The 19,723-nt window shown below is 41.5% G+C and overlaps 1 protein-coding gene and 1 long non-coding RNA gene across 3 annotated transcripts in view; one reads left to right on the top strand and one right to left on the bottom strand.

The window, feature by feature from the left end:
- Positions 1 to 19,723, top strand: part of FMN2 (formin 2) — a 342,454-nt gene that overhangs the window by 77,432 nt on the left and 245,299 nt on the right. The window contains exons 3-4 of the mRNA XM_023632505.2: positions 1,289 to 1,436; positions 9,348 to 9,403. Of these exons, the coding sequence (XP_023488273.2) occupies positions 1,289 to 1,436; positions 9,348 to 9,403 (204 nt within the window). The remainder of the gene's footprint in view (positions 1 to 1,288; positions 1,437 to 9,347; positions 9,404 to 19,723) is intronic.
- LOC138921611 (uncharacterized) lies at positions 1,255 to 18,238 on the bottom strand. Of its 2 annotated transcripts, XR_011434314.1 has the most exons (5): positions 18,056 to 18,238; positions 16,698 to 17,018; positions 15,549 to 15,697; positions 8,421 to 8,630; positions 1,255 to 2,881 (listed from the first exon to the last, which is right to left on the bottom strand). It is a non-coding gene; the product is annotated as an uncharacterized lncRNA (long non-coding RNA). The 2 variants fall into 2 exon arrangements; XR_011434315.1 differs by lacking the exons at positions 1,255 to 2,881; positions 8,421 to 8,630 and adding an exon at positions 13,966 to 14,147.

Genomic DNA, 19,723 nt, shown 5'->3' with positions numbered 1-19,723 from the left:
CGCTCATTTCACCACTGAAAAGCTGTTTCTGATATTCAGTAAGCTAAGTGGCAGAGCCTCTGGTGTTGATCAAGATATGAATAGTTGAGAGAGGCATGAATAGCGGAAGTGCTTGGCCAGGTGTGAAATGTGACACTTTCTGGTACAGTTCTAGCTGACCCCAGGAATCTGAATTCTCAGTTATGGCCAATGACTGTCCCTAAGGGTCAAGCTTGACTAACTGATCTATCTGTTGTAACTTACTGTTGATGCTGAGGAATATTTTATGAACTTCTTAAATTAATTCGTTAAACAAATTACAGAAATAGCAACCCTTGTTCATCAGTTCAGTTTATAGTTCCAGCACAGTGATTATAGGATGCTTTTGTTTTTAATTTGCTCTTTACCTCTACTATACTGTTATCCTCTTTATGATGATTTGATCTCTTTATGATGATCAAAGGTTTAGGGAAATATCCCTATAAATAAGGAAAATGCCATGAAGAGAACCCAGGACATGTGTATCTTGAGTGCATGCGTCCTAAACTGGTGGTGGTGGTCTGAAATCCTAATGAGCAGTTGGCAAGGTGTTTATCGGCCTCCACGCGACTCTGTGAGATTTCCAGTTTACCCCCCTGGCACCGGGTGTAGGTATGAGCCACCTTCTCATTCTGTCCAGATTCTGTTGGGCTGCAGCTGGGAAGAGCTTCCTTTGCCAGAAGATTCCCATCCAGTTCTTTTATTCTTGGCAGGTTCATTTACTTTTTCATGGTTTTTCTCCTAAACCAATTCCCAACCTGGACCCAGATAAGTCGGTTTCCTGGGCCTTTTGTTATTGAAGGCAAGGAAGCTATTATTGTCCTGTGGTGCCCGGGACAGCCCGTCCTTTGCCTTTGCCACAAGTGTTTAAACAGATCTTAAAGGGACATCAAATTCAAATGTATTAAAGATGCTAGTTCAGGGAGATCCTGAGTGGATGTCTGGATTTTCTGATCTTATAGTCCCTGCAGGCCCTCATGGCATCTCTACCTCCAAAGAAAGACTGAGATTTTACTATAGAAAGGAAGTTGAGATGAGTATGCTTATGAGAATGAAATGACTGTGTGAAAGAATGTTGATGTTAGGAATCTGCTTTGAATAGTATAAATGCTGTTTTAACATTTTATATATGTATGCGTATAATGTACACACACCCACCCATGTATATTTATAATAGAAATGATATTGCAATATATCAATCAAGATGATTTCAGTTTTTTCATTATTGAATTAAAATAGCTTTAAAAAAATGTTTTATTTTTGAATATAGCAAGATCAACTTTACACCTGGGCTGCAGTTAGTCAGCCCACACACTCACTGGATTGCACAGAAGGGCAGTTTCCCAGGCGAGTCCCGTCTGTCTGGCCGCCGTCTGGACCTCCTGATGAAGAACACGGGCCCACGGCTGCTGACGCAGGTAGGACCGGGCGCGGGGCGCGTTCTGAGTGCGTGTGACATGAAGCGTCTGTGCAGTGCAGACTGGGCCGTGAGTCTGTGCTTCTCCTCGAGGTCTGTCTTCGATTATAGTCAGCAGATAACTCAAGGAAAGTCACTGGGGGGGCTTGTTAAATGGGAAGTTGTTACTTCCCACCTTAAGGCTGCTGAGTTAGAATTCCGGCGAGTAGGACGCTGGCGTTGTTCGATCATTGTTGTGTAGACGGAGTGTGAGAAGCACTGTTCTTGGAGTCCCGATGCAGCCACTACCCAGGGTCGAAGCTCTGTGTCCGGAGGAGCCAGGAGGCCCCGAGGGAGCTTTTTGTCTGTCACCTGCGGAGGGGCGGCGACATCACCTCTTCCCTCTGGCTCTCCTCCCTCACCACCTTCTTCCTGCCTTTCTTAGTCCTTTTCTTCATCTTCAGAGAGAACTGGGAGAGGCAAGACGGAGATACCGGTTTTACTAAATCTGAATTTTAAGTAATCTTTCAAAAATTGCACAGTGTTCAGATGTAATATTTATTTTTCTTTAAAATTTTTCTCTTAGGTTGTTTTTTCTCTTGGTACCTTTTGTTGTCTTAAAGTTTTTTGAGTTACTGGCTGGGAAGGTAGCGTGAGATTAACATCAGCTTTTATATGGAGCCCAGTACCAGGAAAGCACTTGTCATTCGGAATTAAGAATTTTGATCCCCCCACCCCCAATGGCTTATAGAGAAAAAGGTAGTCATTAGACACTTAATTTGGACTTGTAGTAAATGAGCATAGGATGAGAGCATGGAGCTTGGGCTCGGCCATTTCCCAGCTTTGTAACCTGGGAATTTTTCTCACGACTGTGCTCAGTCTCTCCACCTGTGAAACAGTGAGAAGAGAAACATTTACTGCATAGCCATTTTGAGAGCTGCACGAGTTAATGTAGGTTAAAGCACAGAATCAGCTTTTAGAATGCAGTGCCTGGTTCAGCAGAAGTGTTTGCTGCTGTTCTTATAATTATTGTCATTATTTCGTGTCCTTATCTTCCTGATGAATTCCCTGTAAAAACCAACAGTGACCCATAGTGTCAACAGTTTTATTCGAGGCCCCTGCACAGAGGTCTGCAAAGGCAGACAGTGCTCGCCACCTCCTGTTTGATCCCTGTCTCTGGAGGGACGCGTTTGCCTCTTTCTTCCGTGCACTGAGGCAGTGAAGGGGGGCCCACACCAATTCTGCGTGCCCCCCTTTTAATGTTCAGTGCTTCTGAAACACTGCTTAGTGTTTACTTGGTGGCCTATACTCCCTGAAATGAACATCACCGGGAAGATAGGCTGTAGGAAACTGTTCCATGTGGGGCTCTGAGTTTATCATAACACAGAGTACAGTTGATTGAGGGTCAACGTAGAGTTCCTTAATGCAAAGCTCTTCAGAGATGAGGGAGTTCTAATGTGATAACACCTGAAAATAAAGCAAGCACATAAAAGCATAGTGTAGTTTTAAAAGGAAAAGCGTACAACTAAAAGAATCGATCCCATTAAATACACCCTTCTACTTGTTTATGTTAAAAGTTACTTCCTGGTAGGAAATAGCCAGATGTAGAGATAGTAGAATTGATCAATTTCATGGAGAGCTCTTTTAACAGTTGTTCATATCTTATGTTTTACATCATTGTTTGGGGTGACATTTTCATTTTTTTCTTCCCTTGTGTGTTTATCATTCTCAACTTTTCTAACTGAAATATTTCTATTATTCTCTCAAATTTTAGAGCACTTAAAGTTATGAAACATTTTATGCTATTGATTTTGTATATTGGAGGAGCACTAGATTGAAAGTTAATTAGTGCTAATTAGAGTTTTAGTTTGGTAAAAGATGACAGTTGGAGTTAATGCTGGGAAGGTTGTCACCTAGCTTTTTTCTCATTATTTGATGTAGCTTGCAAGATGCCAGAGCAAGTAATTTTTAATATAATAACTTGTCTTCTTTTAAAATATGCATTCTTGAAGAGGATGATGGAGGTAAGTAGAAAATAATTTAATACAGTGACTTGTTTTTCTCCAATTGATCTGTTATAAACCCAACAGCCATGTAGCATTTGCTTGTCCAGCGATCTAATGGCACTTTCTGAATTTTTCCTGCTGTGGCTCCATGGGGCATTCTCGTTCTGGGGGCCAGAGTCCCCTGACCCTCCGAGTCAAGCTTTCAGTTGTAAGAGTGAGAATGTTAATAATACAGTGAAAACTTTGCATAGAGTCTACTGTTTTTTTTAAAAAATATGTATCAATTGCAAACTTTGATAACATAATTGTTAATAGTAATAAACTATTTGCAGTGCACTTAACAACTGATTGCCTCACATTATTGTCTGGTCACATCATGGTTAAAACCACTATTTGCAACATGTGGCCCCTTTCGATTTTCATGTAAAGTAAAAGAGTTCAATGACTTTTTTCTTTTTGAAGAAAACTGACTTGCAGTTCCATCTTAGGAAATGGAGAACTTATTTTTTTGCGCCTTTTTTTTGGTCTTCTGGCTCTTCTTTGTATTGCTTATTAATTTACATGTCCAGCTACTTCCGATCCATGGTGCTGCCTCTTCTGCCTGTCTCATGATCTCACTTTAATTTTTCCATAATCCCTTCTGTGAAAGAGGTTTTTCTCCACCTTCATATAGTGTTGAAGGAACCAGCCCTCCTTTATGTGAACTTGAAGTGAGGAGGCCAAAGTGCAGCCTCGATGCCTCCCCCCAGAGAGCTGCCAGGGGGCGGCAGAGTCCTGTGAGGCTTTGCTCCCTTCCTGGTTCCCTGCATGGTTGCCATTGTCTCTGGAGAGGAGCCTAGGGTGTTATAGTCGACATTTTGAAGTCTATGGAAGCCTCCTGAAGGCTAAAGCTGGCTGGAAAGGAAATCAGAAAGCAACGTGCTCCAAAAGTTGGTGGCAGAAACATTAAGAAGAAAACCTTTCCATTTGTCTTGTTTCCTCTTCATTTTCTCTCTCATTTTCCTTTACTTACAGGGTACCAGGCTGCAAACCCTCCCCACCCCCATGGCGGTTCTTTTTTCTGGAGTCCCATGGCGGTTCTTTTTTCTGGAGTCCCATGGCATTTTATTCATATCTCTATCGTTTGAGTTATTTCTGTGTTGTCATTTATCTCTTTATACATATCTGTTTTACAGACTCCTAACATGTCAAGACCTTTGGGCACATAGTATATACTTAAATATTTGAGTGAATAAATGAAAATCTTTTGTTGAATGAGATCTAAATAAGTAAAATATCTACTTAGCACGTGAATGCAAGCATTGGAGGGAGAGTTTTGTGTGTGTGCTGATCATTTTAGCCCGTGGGTCATTTTAGGGACTCAGTACCAAGTTTCAAAGGTTATTCAATAGATTTACACAAGATCAAAGAGATAATTAACTTCAGTTTTCAAATTCATGAGAAAGTGCAGGATGTCTAGATGTGAGTTGGGACTTGATCATTCTTGCGGCATCTTTGGAAAATCACGTCCCTTATCTTTCTCTGAAAGCGTCAGTGGCCAAGAGAGCGAATGGACGACTGACTTTTAGAAAGGCAATTTAGGCACAGAAAGTCCTGGAGGGAAATATATGGAAGGAGAGCTGGTAGAAACATGGCAAAAACTTTTTGTGGAGAAATCTTAAAAATTGGGTTCACATGCTGGCTGATAGAATTGTAACCCACTTTTGCCCCAGAAAAGGTTTGAGCAGCTTATAAATAGCTAGGTGTACAAACGGATTACAAAGGAAAATAGATCAAACTGAAAGGAATTTAGGATGGAACAATGAAATGAAGCTGAGGCAAGCCAGCATGTTGAAATGTGTTTCAGAAGGACCTGCAGTTTTTAAAGGTAGTTGGAAATTTATCCCTCAGGTTTAAAGTAGAAAGGGAAATGGGAACAATTCTCTATCATCCCGTGTCCAGGAGATTTAAAGCAACAGTCTCTCAGAGAAGCACAACTTTTCTGGCCTCTAATATTCAAAAGAAGTTTCTAATGGTTCCTAATAAAAGAGATTCTTTGTGATGCAATGCAAGTACAGCATCATCAGATCATTTCCAGGTTTAGTCCAAACGCTTTGGGGTGCGTTCGGTTGAGGTAACGCAGACAGTCTGCAAGGGGCCACAGGAGAATTGACAGCGTTCTCTCTCTCAGTTTCTTGCTTGATCAAGGGACAAAATGTTCTAGAACAGATTGACTGTGTCTCCTGTAGGTCATGCTCCATCTTCAACATTTTTTTTGTAAAATCAGGCTGCATTTCCCCTTGCATATGCAAGCTAAAGCCTGTGTGTCGACGTCCTTTGTTGGCAGCGAGGGGCAGATCCATACTATTAAATAATCAGATAAGCCCTTTTCAGGAAAATGACTTATTTAACCCCATCATCATTTGTGGAAGGACTACCAGAATTAAAATACCAGAATTAAAAACATCCACCACTTATTAGGCGAGTAATTCTAAGTCTTGCTATTTCAATGAAGTTTAATGAATTCTCTTACTATTAAATTGACTAGATTTGAATCAACTTGATGTATACCAAAAGAAGCTGTAATTTACTAATTTTATGTAAGTGCATTTTTATTTAAAATGTAAAACTCTGTAGAGATGACTTCATTTGCAGAGGCAGACTCTGTATATTTTAAAGGGTGCTGTGATTTATTTTCCTTCAGAGCAGAGAGGCACATCCTACTCATGGTCTTGCTGCCCTCTCTCTAGGAAGGTCAAACTCGTCCCCGTCTGTTCCGTTTTATAAGTTAGAAGCTTATTCTGCAATGATGAGGAGATCATTTCTGAAACATATTTGGAATTGTGGGGAGCCCAGAATTTCAGATCATTTGCAGAATTTTATGAGGTGGCTTAAAAAAAAAGGAACATCTAAGGTTTTATTGGGAATGTTCTCTCTCTCCCTTCGTGCCACAGTAATGTTTTTGACGGCAAGTCTAGTTTCTGAGTTCTTCAGAGGGGTGAGTGAGGGAGTTGGCAGGTCTAAATGTGCCCTCCAGGGAGCTCTCACTGGGTCACTCTTTCAAAACAGCCTTCCTAGTTGCTGAATATTTAGTGGGGATCCTGTCAGTTCCAGAGCTGAGAGAAGCAGTTCCCGAAAGCGCCCTGGATCTTGGGAGAGGAGAGTGTTGGTAACAAGTGCCATCGGGGTTTCAACGAGGCACGATCATTCTCAGGACGTTAGAACTGAGCAGGTTTCTCGGATTTCTCGAGTGCCTGCCCGGTGACTCTGGACCTGAGCCCTTGCTCAGGAGCCAGCTGACGACTTATTTGCCCTGAGCGTGCCAGCTCTTTTCCACTCACGCTCCTTTTTGCCATTTCTCATGCTTCTCCTTACTCTTTCTCTTTCCTATACCTTTCCTTCTTCTTCTTCTCTTTCTTACTTTATTCTCTATTATTTTCTTTCACATCTATTTTCTTTCTTCTCTTACTGTTCTCTTCATTCTCCCTTAATTTTGTAGTACGGTTACTCTGTACATCACTTTCATCTTAAAATCTTGACCCTCTTCAACTCTTAAACTTCAGCTTAATGATTTTGAAGAGAGTATTTCGATAAATTTCTCTTAGATGTTGTAACACACTGATTCAAGGAAATAAAAAGTGTCATGAAAGGGATGGGGATGGAGAATGAACTGAGTTCGGGTAGCTGTGGAGTTAGAGAGGGAGATGAGAGCCTCGCTGTGGGTGTTCAACATACTGGCTGATGCGTCTTTGTAGCTCATTGTTGGGGTAAACCGCACGCAGCCTTGTTTACCCTCAGAGCCCAGAGGTCTGCTTCTCTGGGCAGGTCACCAGGTCTGAGCCTATAGAAAAAGAGCCAGGAAGCACTGAGTGCATTTCTAATGTAGAGAACTTTTAGTGGTCCACAGGAGACGCTCTGGGCTCTTCCCACACTGTCTAAATAGAAAGAAGAGGAAGCGAAGCTTTTCAGCATCTGCACAAAGCCAGGACCGTATCTTGAGTCGGTGGAGTTTGGGAGGATGTGGAAGTGACTGAAAGCAAAAGTGTCCCGGAGTTCAGATTTGCTTTAACGTGAACTCTTGGCTGGCTTTCATGTTAAAGGTCTTTATTCAAAATGGCTGACTCTACCGCTAAGTTCAGAGTGGAGATTTATCAGTATAGGAAGCATCCGCTTTTCACTAACTTATTGAAATATAGTATTTGTCGGGGAAAATGGTTGTATTTGAAGGCTACTTGTTAATGTTCTGTTGCCACAGTGACATTTGTGGCATGAAGTGACTGCTTCCTGCTATTCTCAATAATTTTTGTTTTGAAAGACACACCCCGAGCTGCGGTGCAGGAAGCGGTGAAGGCACAGCAGTGTCCGTGTTGCCTGCTGTGAAGCCCGTCCTCCCGCTTGGCCTGCTCAGGATGCTCACTCTTTGTGGTGGCGTCCTCGCTCATGGTGTGACCATTCTTGTGCTCACTCCTTTCATTCCCTCCTACAATTACTCAACCACTTTGTGCCAGGCAGGCACTGTTCTAGAAGCTGGGGATACAATAAGGGGAAAAAAAATCTATAAAATGTCTCTCCTCACAGGGTTTGTTTTTGTCAGGTGAGAGAGAGAACAGATAAGTAGGCAGATAAGTGCGTCTAGTCTATCGTGTGATGATCCGTGTCACGAAGAGGGTGAGTGACAGGCAGTGGGGAAAGCTAGGGAGTGGGTGCGCCGCTCCTTTAACTAGGGAGCCCAGGGAGCTGGAGCAAGGCCCGGAGGGAGGGACAAGGCAGGAGATCATGCAGATACCCCAGGGCTGCAGGGACAGCTGGAGGGAGCGTGACTGGGATGTGGTGGGCAGCAAGAAGCCATGCGGCTGGAGCACAGTGAGCCAGAGGGGAAAGGCGGAGGAGCTTCGAGAGGTCAGGGAGGGTGGGCAGACGAAAGAAGGCCCCTGGGCCCATCGAGACTGTGCTTTAGTCTAAGTGAGAGGAAAACTTTCAATGTCATTAACAATATGTTACACAATTTAAGTAATAAATACCTTTTGTTTTTCGATAGCCTTGTCACACACATCAACTAAAATGCTGCTAAATCAGGAATGTCTCACTTGTCCCCGGGAGTGACAGCTGTATCTTTTCAGGTGTCTGGTCTGCACGCCAGTCAGGGGCGGGAGCCATGTGACAGTCGGGAGACAAACTCTAGTCTTCAGGTTGCCACCAACTGCTTGTGTTATGGGCCTTGGGTTTCTCATCTGTCAATGTGGAAGATAGACAAGATGAAGGGTTTTCAGACTCCAACCCGTGGAGCCCTGGGGATTCCTGGTGCCTTTTTATTTTTATTCTTACATTTTTAAGTTTCTGTGCAGGCTTCACTTAGAAGAAAGTGTCCCCAGCTTACAAAAAGAGTCCTGCACTTGGTTATCCCTTAGATTTTTCCAGCATGAAGAATTTTCGGGCTCACAGACTCCCAAAGGACAGACTAAAGGAGCAGCTTCCCCTGTTACTCACTGCCTCTTGGTGACAGTGCTTCAGTGTCTCTCACTGAATTCAGAAGGTAATTTGTCAATAGTTAGGTAAGGCATTTGAGGTCCCAGCCTTCAAGATGGCTGAGTTGGCATCTGTCACTGTACGCTAAGTGAATAGTATAAAAGGTGACTGTCTTAGCAGGTACTTCCTGCTAATTCAAAATAGAAACTAGCAATTGAAAAAAATAACCAGGATTGATGTGTCTCAAGGGCATACGGCTATTCTAATTTCAAAACTAATTAATGACATGAGTGTTAGTCATTATATGTGTTAGATGTATTGAAAAGCAGTCATGTCCTCAATACAGAAGTGTAATCTGAAGATAAACGGAATGTTTTTGGTACTTATGGTTAAAGATGTACTTTACTTAGTTTTGTTTTCTGATTGAGGAAATGGGAAAATTTGTTCTTTAATTTTGCCTATCTTCTTCCTTTCCAACCCAGAATCTCAATCTGCTGTTTTGGAGACTCCAAGAAAAAGTTCAGATGCCGTTCAACAGGTGAGATGTTCTTACTAGGACGTCGAATCCTTTTTTCTCTTGTTTGTTGTAGAATTGTGACAGACTCGGGTCTGTCTTCCCGGCTGCCCCGCTGGCTGGGCCGTCCGGTTCTCTCAGCCTGCCGGGCATCCAGTCAGGCAGAAGTGAATGCTTTCTTCCCTTGAGACTTTGCAGAGAAAATCAGCCTTGAAGTGGAACTGAGTACATGCTTTTCAGAAGCTGCATCATTCGCTATGCAGCCAGCATGGGCCTGACAACAGCTGGCTCCAGCAGAAAACAGTGACCTCTCCGGGAGATGACGCGCAGAGATGTGCCTGGCCGAACCAGAGTCACGTGGATACGATTGTTAAGAAAATCTGTCAGAGTTTTTCTAAAATCAAATAATATTCTTAAGTTGCTTTAGTGGATGAAACATTAGTTGGTGTCTTTTTAATTTCCACAGAAACTTTTTTTTGTTACTAAAGCCAAATTTCATGTTTTTTTTCTTGTAACAAAATGGACTTACTCTTGAAAAAAAGACCCTGCAAGAAAGGAAGAACTTATATGAAATAGTAATTGTGGATAGCTCTTGCTCTTTTTTAGTATAAAACCCATTGTTTATTTTATTTATACTTTCTCCCAACTGTGCTTTTGAAAGTAACGGAGCATTATAATTTATCGGTAAGGAGTGTGTGTTCCCCTGAGCATGGCCCAGTAGAAATGGGGTGACTCTGACCTGGCTTCTAGGTCTGTTTCAGGTGAGTGTGTGACAACCCACAGAGGCTATCTGTGACACAGTGTTCTTTTTGTAAAATTCAAAAATCTGGTGATTTTTGAGAACTTTTCCAAGTATAAAATGACATCCTTTTAAGAAAGAAGTGGAAGGATCCTTCTCAAAATTGAAAATTATCAAAAATTATTTGTTACTTTTCACTTGCCAAGAACAATGGATGTTTCTTCAGTTGTATTGATTGAAAGTCCTAAAAGTATAAATTTGGCGACCTAATAAATGAATTTTCAGAAAAATGAGCCAGGAAAATATCTTAAGATCAATCAAGATATCACATTAAGAAAGTAGTAGTATTATTTATTACATTATATAAAATTAGGACACTATAGTTTTATCTTCTTGAAGTTTATAAGCTCATGTTGTTACTCATACATCATTTTTATCCCTATTATGTTTTACAAGTAATAAATATATTTTTAAAGGAAAGAAAAAAAAAAAGCAGCAGCCCTGCATCATACAGGCAAGCCGTGCGCCCCCTGGAGGAGAAGTAAGGATGCAGCATTGGCTGAGAACTTCATTTTTTTAAAAATTAATTAATTAATTAAATTTTATTTTTTTTTGGTGATGACGATTGGCCCTGAGCTAACATCTGTTGCCAATCTTCCTCTTTTTTTGCTTGAGGGAGATTGCCGCTCAGCTAACATCTGTACCAGTCTTCCTCTATTTTGTACGTGGGATGCTGCCACAGCATGGCGTGATGAGTGGTGTGTAGGTTCACACCAGGGATCCAAACCCAGGAACCCCCGTGCCACTGAAGTGGAGCCTGCAACTTAACCACTATGCTGCCGGGCCGGCCCTGAGAACTTCATTTTATAATACACTGGTGCCTTTCAAAAATACAGCTGGATTGGCCATTATCGTAAGAGTAAAGATCCTCGCAGTGTCCTAAAGCAAGTTCTCCAGCCTCTGTGTCAGAGCAGAGATCGACGTCAGGCTGGGGCGCTCAGAGAGGCACGGTGCGCTCAGCTGAGCGTTGTTTAATGATTGTGCAATGATTAGGCAATAGTGAATACGGTGGAGAAAGATTAAAAAGAGGTAAAGAGAAATAAAGTCAGAAATAAATAAGAAAATAGTGCCCTCAAAATATCCTCTCATTATTTTTGAAACTTTTGTTTTTTGAGGCATGAGTAAGTTGTGATCTAAGATAATGTGTTAGATTTTTCTAAATCTATATCTCCAGGGCATATATTACCAAGTTCTTTGTTATATATGATGATGGCAAAGAAACATTGGACAAAAAGTATTCTATCAACAGTGACAAGGCGTGCGTAACATTGCTCTATACATTAGGATTCCAGCTGTAATAAGTCAAGATCTATATTCATGTGTGTAAAATTATAGTGACTATTTTTCCTGGACTGTGAACCATGGAAAAATATATTGTAATAAGCAGAAAACCTGATGAACTAGATGATTTAAAAACACCGATGTTACAGCTTGGAAACTCAAGGGTGAAATAGCTCAGTTTAAATTTCACACCTTCTCCTTTCCTTGTTGCCAGTGAAGTGTGTAGAAGCCAGAAAATACAATGAATTAAATTGGGGTAACAATATTTGGGAGCAGTTGAGGTTAAGCAGTCAACAATGACATCCCTTACGTTTTGAGCCATTGACTGTTTGTCATAAGTTTATTTTCTGGATTGGTTCTTTTCTTAGATGATTTGTGTCTGTTTCCTAAAAGAGATATAGGAAATGAGAATTAACTATCAATCTATTGTGACTTGTTCCTTTGCTGTATTACCTTATGCAATTCTTACAATAATCTTTTTAAGTAACTAGTATAATTTATGTTTAACTGATAAAGGGAATGTTTATAGGCGTTATCTTACTTAAGGTCACAGAATTGATCAAGGTTAGAAGCCAAGATCTGAACATTGGTCTGTTGGGTTTGACACCTCGTGTTCTCTCCACTGTGATAAAAATGATGCTTCGACAGGAGTAATCGCCCTCTGGCTGTTTAATACCAGCTCTTGTCAACATCATCAGGTGGATGAGATGAGAAGTTTATTTCCAAAGTTATTCTATTACATTTAAACTATACTGTTTATAAGAGTCAAATGTCAAGACATGTTTTAAAGGCTTAGAGAGAGATGATTAGTTCACCCACACATTTTTAAGTTTTACTATAACTTTGGTGTGCTACATTGTGTCAGTTTTACTAACTTTAGCACTTCACTATTTTAAAAAAAAACCTATTTCATTTTTCATGTAAAGCACTTTGCTGTTCTCTTGTTCGTCACTAGATGGCAGCTCTGTATCTCTGTAAAGTGCCACTGCAGCAGGAAATGAGAGGTCTTAAGCCGGCTTGCTCTGTATGAATGATGGACATAGGAGGTTTTCTGGTCTGTCGAGGCTGCCTGCGTTATTCTGTGGCTGGAACGGGCATGTCCAGGACTCCTTAGGCAGAGGCACGCAGCAGGGTCGGAAAGCATCCGCTAAGTTTTTCTTCAGATGTGAGTTCAGGCACCTGTTCTCTCCATCTGAGCACCCTGGAATTTATTGAATGAGTTTCGACTTTTACTCTCTCCCTGTAGTTAATAATTCTGAGAGCTCCATAGCCCTAGAAAAAACACATGACGCACAGAGCCTTTTCTCAACTCAAAGGAGTTGGAAGGCCATGGTGTTGCCAGAGAGTCTGATGCTTAAAGCAAATACAGCTGGTGCTCATGTGGAAAGAAAGAGCTATAGCTGCTCCTGGAGTGCTATTATTGACGGTCCTATGGAATGAGGAAGTTTAAAATACAACTACATTCCTTAAACCTCACTGATTATTTTATTTTCAAGTAATATGCTCTGAAAATCTGTGTTTAAAGAATTATTTCATAAAACTGAAACAATTCTGTTTTTTATCCTTTGGTATTTGAAATACTGTTTAAATCTTTTAACATTCTAATATGCAAATAGGCAAATATCACTTATGTTCTCTAAAGATATTCGCTCCTATGTTAAAGATTAATATGTGGGAGCAAAACTGGTTACCACCCAGTTTTTAACTTATTTTTTGCATTTGAAATTATGTATAAAATTTGGGTTTTGAAGTACTTTCCTAAGACTTGACATCTTTCTCATGTAAATAGACTAGCTGAAAGGTAACTAGAACTAAATTTGATCTTTAAAAACTCTAGCTTTCGATAAAAATTGATAATATAAGGCAGTTGAAAGTTGGGTCTTTTTACATGTCATGATACTTATTAATTGTGAATAGCCTCATCTCTTACAAAGTGCTGGGTAATAAAGAGAAATTAGACAATCTCAGCACTCTCTTCCCCCACATGTTGTACAGTTTATATGCAAATAAATTCTCAAAGGTCAGAAAAATGGTTATGATTTGAGAGAACTGGCAAAGTCCTATCTCAGTCCAGTTTTAACCTCTTTTGAAGTTGGCTTAAAAGCCTTCTCTTTGGGGGCTGGCCCAGTGGCACAGCAGTTAAGTTCACACATTCCGATTTGCCAGCCCGGGGTTTGGTGGTTTGGATCCTGGGTGCAGACATGGCCTCACTCAGCGAGCCATGCTGTGGCAGGCATCCCGCATATAAAGTAAAGGAAGATGGGCACGGATGTTAGCTCAGGGCCAGTCTTCCTCAGCAAAAAGAGGAGGACTGGCAGCAGATGTTAGTTCAGGGCTAATATTCCTCAAAAAAAAAAAAAGAAAAAAAGAAGCCTTCTCTTAGGATCCTCTCTGCTCAGTGCCCCTGGGTGTCCTCAATGCCTAATTTGACTGCAAAATTCTTTTCCACTGGTTCTCCTTAAAGTGCCTGTGATGATGCTTTTTATACAATGACCACTCAGTAGAATTTATTGTTAGTTTCAGAAACATCTTTATTTAGGAACAAATCAAGGAAACAGATGTGAGGAATGTGAGGTTGCCTAATTGATGGTGCTTGAGGGGTTCCTCACGTGAGTCTTGGCATAGGAAAGTTTAAAGAGTAAAGCAGCTTTCATCAGATCAAAAGACAGGTGTGGGGTGAACGTAATTCTGAAGGAACAATAATGGAGACTTATAAAAACAAGAAGCCACTTGAATTGCATTGGAAGGTATTAGACATATCAATGGGTTAGAAAAAAATATAGTTTAATGTAAGTTCCTTCTAAACTCCCAAGGCAAAAAGTAATATGAACTTACATGGTAATTATAAGCCCACAAAACAACAATTCACAAGACAAGTGAGCAACTAAAATAGAAACAAAAGTCAGAAAAATTCAAGTTAAAGGAGAGAAGGAGAGAGATGGTTGGGGTCAGAAAACGTGGGTCAGCCCTCCTTCAGATCTCCCTCAGACTCTGATTGTTCTTACATGCTCTGTCTGTAAATGCTTTGACCCTATGAGTCTGGGGAGGGGCGTTGGGAGGGGAAATGACACAAGGATACCCGTGTGGAGGCATCAGCATTGCAAATGGGTGACATTTTGGCAAGGTGTTTCTTTTAACCATAATATGTTAAGGGGAAGAAAGGATTTTTCTGGAAAGTACATTTTCATTTTATGGAAACTCTAAACAGCTCAGAGAAAGATTTAAACATTTTAGCTTTAGAAATAAAGAAAAAAGAGAAATTGTTCTGTCAGTTTTAAGAATGAAAACCAGTTAGCATCTGGAAAACAGTTACAATTTGAGACGAGAGTGTGGGGAGAGAAGTAGACGTTACACGTTGCTTTTTTCCTAAGATTCATTTGTGCTGGGCATTTGTCTTTTCTGTGGAGAAAGGCAAATGGTTCAAGCAGCTGATCTAAAGGGATAACTGAGCCCATAAAAGTTCTTAGCTTATACAGGATGCTTATCTTCTATTGAACTTTATTGGACATCTGTTGACCTACTATGTGCAAGGCATTTGTGGTAGGTATTGAAGGAAATACAAAGAATTAGAAGGTTCCAACTCTTCCATATACATGAAGTGGTTTGCAAGATGTAATGTGATTCTGCCAAGGTATTTAGTGTATGTTGTGTTACAGAACCTAAGAAAATGGGAACGTTGTTGAGAAATTGTGATTAAGGACAGCTTCTTAGGAAAGGGGGATGAGATCAAGTCCTCAGAGGGATTGCTTTTGGGCAGTGGAGGGAAGAAGAGTGAGGATTTCAGAAGGGGAAGAGAGGGAAGTTACAAAAGTAGAAAGGAACGTGGCATTTGGCGTGGGGGCGGGGGACCGGGATGGGCACAGTTGTCCAGTGACTGAGCGCCAGCTTAGTTTCCGCCTCCAGGAGCCCAGCTCTGCCCCCCACCTCCCACCTCCTCTGCCTGCAGAGCCCACACCTGAGCCAGGGCCCATCTTATCTGGATCACTGCCTAGTCTCCGGACAGGTCCCTTTACTTCCAGTCCTAATCCCTTCTAATCTTCCCTTCTCACTGCCCCCAGAGTTATCTTTCTAGGATCCAAGTTTACTTACCTCTGACGTCTGCTTAGACTCCTTCAATGACTGCTCAGAGCATCTGAGGAAGCATTCTGACTCCTGCACTGGACACGCAGCCTTTCGCTTGCCGTCCTCGTCTTCAGCCTTGTCACTCACCATTTCCTACATGTTCGTTTTGTTCCAGCCTTAAAAATACCCCTTAAAAATAAATTTTCTGAAAGCTTTTGCATCCTTTATGTCTGTCTTTTTATACGTGTTTTTTCTGCCCTCCTACTCCCTTTTTTAATCTCCTTAATTCCTACATCTTTACCTAAACTCATGTCAGACTTTCCTGCCTCTTGGACACTTTCCCCGAGAGGCCTCCACCTAGATACCCCTTTTGACGTCCCCACTCTGGGACCCGGTACTTATCTACTTTCCCATCACTGTTGTTTTTTTTTCCTTAAGATTGGCACCTGGGCTAACAACTGTTGCCAATCTTTTTTTTTTCTTTTCTGCTTTATCTCCCCAGACCCCCCCTGTACACAGTTGTATATCCTAGTTGCAGGTCCCTCTAGTAGTGGGATGTGGGACACCACTTCAACGTGGCCTGACGAGTGGTGCCATGTCCGCACCCAGGATCTGAACCCTGGGCCGCGGCAGCGGAGCGTGCGAACTTAACCACTCGGCCACGGAGCCGGCCCCATCACTGTTGTTTTATGCATGTCTCATTGACAGTGAGCCCCTTAAAACTGAGACTATCCTTATTCTGTTTGTCCCTCCAGAACTAACACAGTCCCTGACATTTTCGGGGTGCTTGGAAAATGTTTGATGAATGAGTAAGTATGTAGGAGACCACGCTGACTGGAGCAGAGGGGGCTAATTGGGGAATGGTACAAAATTCGCTTATATTCTTACCATAGTGGCTGAGGACGTGGGCTTTGAACCAGTGTACCTGGACACAAATGCCAGTTACTCCACTTTTCACTGGGAACCTATGCAAAGCATTTACTCACTGAGCCTTAGTTTCCTCATCTGTATAATGGGGTAATAGTAACTCGTCTAATAGAGTTTTGTGAGATTTAAATGCATTAACTTATGTAAAGTGCTTAGAAGAGCTCCTGGCACATAGTAGGCACTAAAATGTTAGCTGTTATGTTGTCATCGTTGCTGTTAGATCTGAGCACTACAGTTTCCCCTCCTTACTTGTAGTTTCTGTGTTTGCACACTGGCCTGCCAGCTGAAATATACTGCAGACCCCAAACTGACACTCAGGGGCTTTCACGTTCATTTGCAGACATGCCCAAAGTGGTGAGAAATTTGAGTCCCCTGACGTGCATGTTCCCAGCTGAGAGGGGGCAAGGCGACCCTCTGCCTGCTTGTTGCAGCTCAGACTGTAAACAGATGTCCTTCTTGCAGTCTATTTAGTGCCGCATTTCTTGTCTTTTTGTGCTTTTGCTGTTGAAAATGTCCCCCACGTGCAGTGCTGCTGTGCTGTTCCTCAGGGTAACGAGGCTGTGACATGCCCTACAGAGGAAATACGTGTGTTCGATATTAAATATATATACATTTAGCTTATATATTTGATCCATTTGTATATATTAAATGAGATGACTTTAAACAGAAACACACAGGAAACAAGGTTAGGTATTAATCAATTGAAGAAAATATGATGGAAGGCTGGCAGGATTCCCCCTAGCAGCAGTGGGTCGTAGTCACTGTGTCACGCTGACTTTGTAGAGTAACGGCTGTGAATAATGAGAGCGGACTGCACCTTGTGTCATCCTCACAGTGCCCCTTTGCAGTAGGCAGAGGAGGTAACAGGTGTCCACATTTTACAGGCTACTAAAGACCTTCTGAGCCAAGTAAAGAATTTTAAGATGCCTTGTGCTCAGCAGAAGAGCCCTGAGTTTTTGAGCAAGGAAGTACTATGATGAGCTGTCGTTTAAGGAACAGTTACCTGGCAAGAGAATGTAGTATTGAGAGGGAAAGGGAGAACAGAGCGGGAAAGAAGGACCAGCCAATAACTCTCCAGGTATTCCCACTGTGAGGTGAGGAGGTTCTGAACTAAGATGCCGATGTGATAAAGGAAAAGCAGCAGCCAGAGGTTGAAATCATGGATTTGGGAACCATATCTGGGCTATCAGTTTGGCTGTGGTTCTCAGATGTGGTCCCTGGCCCAGCAGCATCAGCATCACCTGGGAACTTGGTAGAAGTGCCAGTTCTCAGGCCATCACCCAGACATAGTGAACCAGAAGCCCTGGGACGGGCCCAGCAGTCTGGGTTTCAGCAAGGCCTCCAGGTGCTTCTGGTGCCCATCACGTTTAAGAGCCAATGAATTAGAAAAACAATTCCAGCACATCACCATGCCCAGCTAAACGGCAAGGCAGGAGGTGGTATGTGTGTGGAGGATCAGATGCATTTTCAGTTTAAGGAAAAACTTCAGCATCTGTTTTCATGGGAAGGATTCCAGAGATGCCATTTCAGCTCTCTGTGTGCGAAGCTCTTTTTTTCCACAGTACGTTCTACTTTAGAGAGCCCTTGGTGAGTTATTTACCACTTACCTTGTCTTCTGAGAGTCCCCTGTTTCTTGAAATTCCCTTTGACTTGAAATTGTACTTTATTTTTGTACGTAATCTTCTCTATTTAAAATCTGGATTTTTCTTCCTATAGGATCATGTATAGCATGTGTAGGCCTGTTGTAAATCTGGAATGCCGTTGGTTTGTTCCAAGACCTTAGAATGTTTAGAATTTAGAACCTGACAGAGAATTTATATGCTTCTGTGTAGGATTCATACTTTACAGATGTCTAGAGGTATCCTAACTTGCCAGTAACGTGGCCTCAGATTTAGCAGAACTTGAAAATCTGAGTATGGTAGAAAATGAATTACGTATCTCATATTAACATTTACAAAATAAATAATCACAGTGTTAACTTACCAATAAGCGGTTTTTAAATTCTAGGCTCTGAAAGTATCTTGCTTACATAATAAACATGATAAGGTTTCAAAGATGAACAAATTAACTTTTCAGCAAAAGCTTTACTTGAGTGTATCTTGGCTTCCTTTTTGACAGTTTTAGCCTTAATGTTACAGTAATGTTTTCTTTTTCTGGGAATCAGATAATCTTGTATTTGGAAAAATATTTTTGGTGAACGTTTTATTTTTTAATGGCCACTTGTATTTTGTGATATGCAAGTGTTCAAACAATTTATAAGCCCTAACCATCACCACCCACATATAAAATTATACAGGAATGGAAGAATTTTGGCTGACTTATTGTATATAATCGTTCAGCCAAAGTGGATGGCAGAGTCTACCACTTGTAATGATTTAGGAGTTTGAAGCAATACTTTTAAAAACAATTTCAAAATTGGTAATATATAAAGTAAATTACTTACTGTGTTGGATAACCAAAATAAATTTATCTTGCCTCCATTTATAAGGATGCACCCATTATACAGATTCTGTACAAAGTAGTAAAAATCGCTTTTTTCCTTTTTGAAATTTATTCTAATTTTTAAGAGTGAGAACCGTTAGCGTTAGGTAAACTATTGCACAATTACTGGAAATGCTGAGAGCCTTTTTGAAAAGTGTAGAAGTCTAATGATAATGAAAGGCACCTTTCTCCACTGTCGAGTCCTTTGAGGATCTCATAGGCCTCTGTCTGGTTGTATTCTGAAGAGATGGAAGATCACGTGCCAGGCACAGGACACAGGGAGCAGGCTCCCAACTAGAGGGGTTTCCGTGGACCACAGAGTGCCTGGCAGCCTCTTAGAGGTTAAATCTGGGCTTTGTCTGTGGGTGGGCCCTGAGAGGACAATGTTTGCTTAAATGGGCGGAGAATAGATAACAGTTTTTCTTGAGAATGACTAATATTTACCCTGTAAATTTCTTTATAAATCTTGGAAAAAAACTAAAAAAAATAGCCAGTATAGAAATCAACTCTTGCTGCTGACAAGCAATGCAGCCTTCTCTAGAGAGCTCCACAGAAAATGCCCCAGCTGACTGTGAGCCAGTCCTCTCCGAGAGTCAGCCAGCCCTTCACTGATAGCCCTGGAGAAGGAAGGCCAGATAAGCGTCTTTGAAAATACTTAACTGAATTCAGAACCAGCAATCCTACCTACATCTGGCTCCTCTGTAAGATGGATGGCCGGCCTTATTATAGGCTGGTAAGTTGAGGTTTGAGGTGAGCTTAATTGCTCTGTTTCCCTGGAACGGAAAAGGAGGATT

The sequence above is a fragment of the Equus caballus genome, chromosome 30 (genome assembly GCF_041296265.1).
Source record: "Equus caballus isolate H_3958 breed thoroughbred chromosome 30, TB-T2T, whole genome shotgun sequence".
Classification (NCBI taxonomy): Eukaryota; Metazoa; Chordata; class Mammalia; order Perissodactyla; family Equidae; genus Equus; species Equus caballus.
Note: the sequence above shows the minus strand (reverse complement) of the source record. Positions and strands in the feature narration are given on the sequence as shown.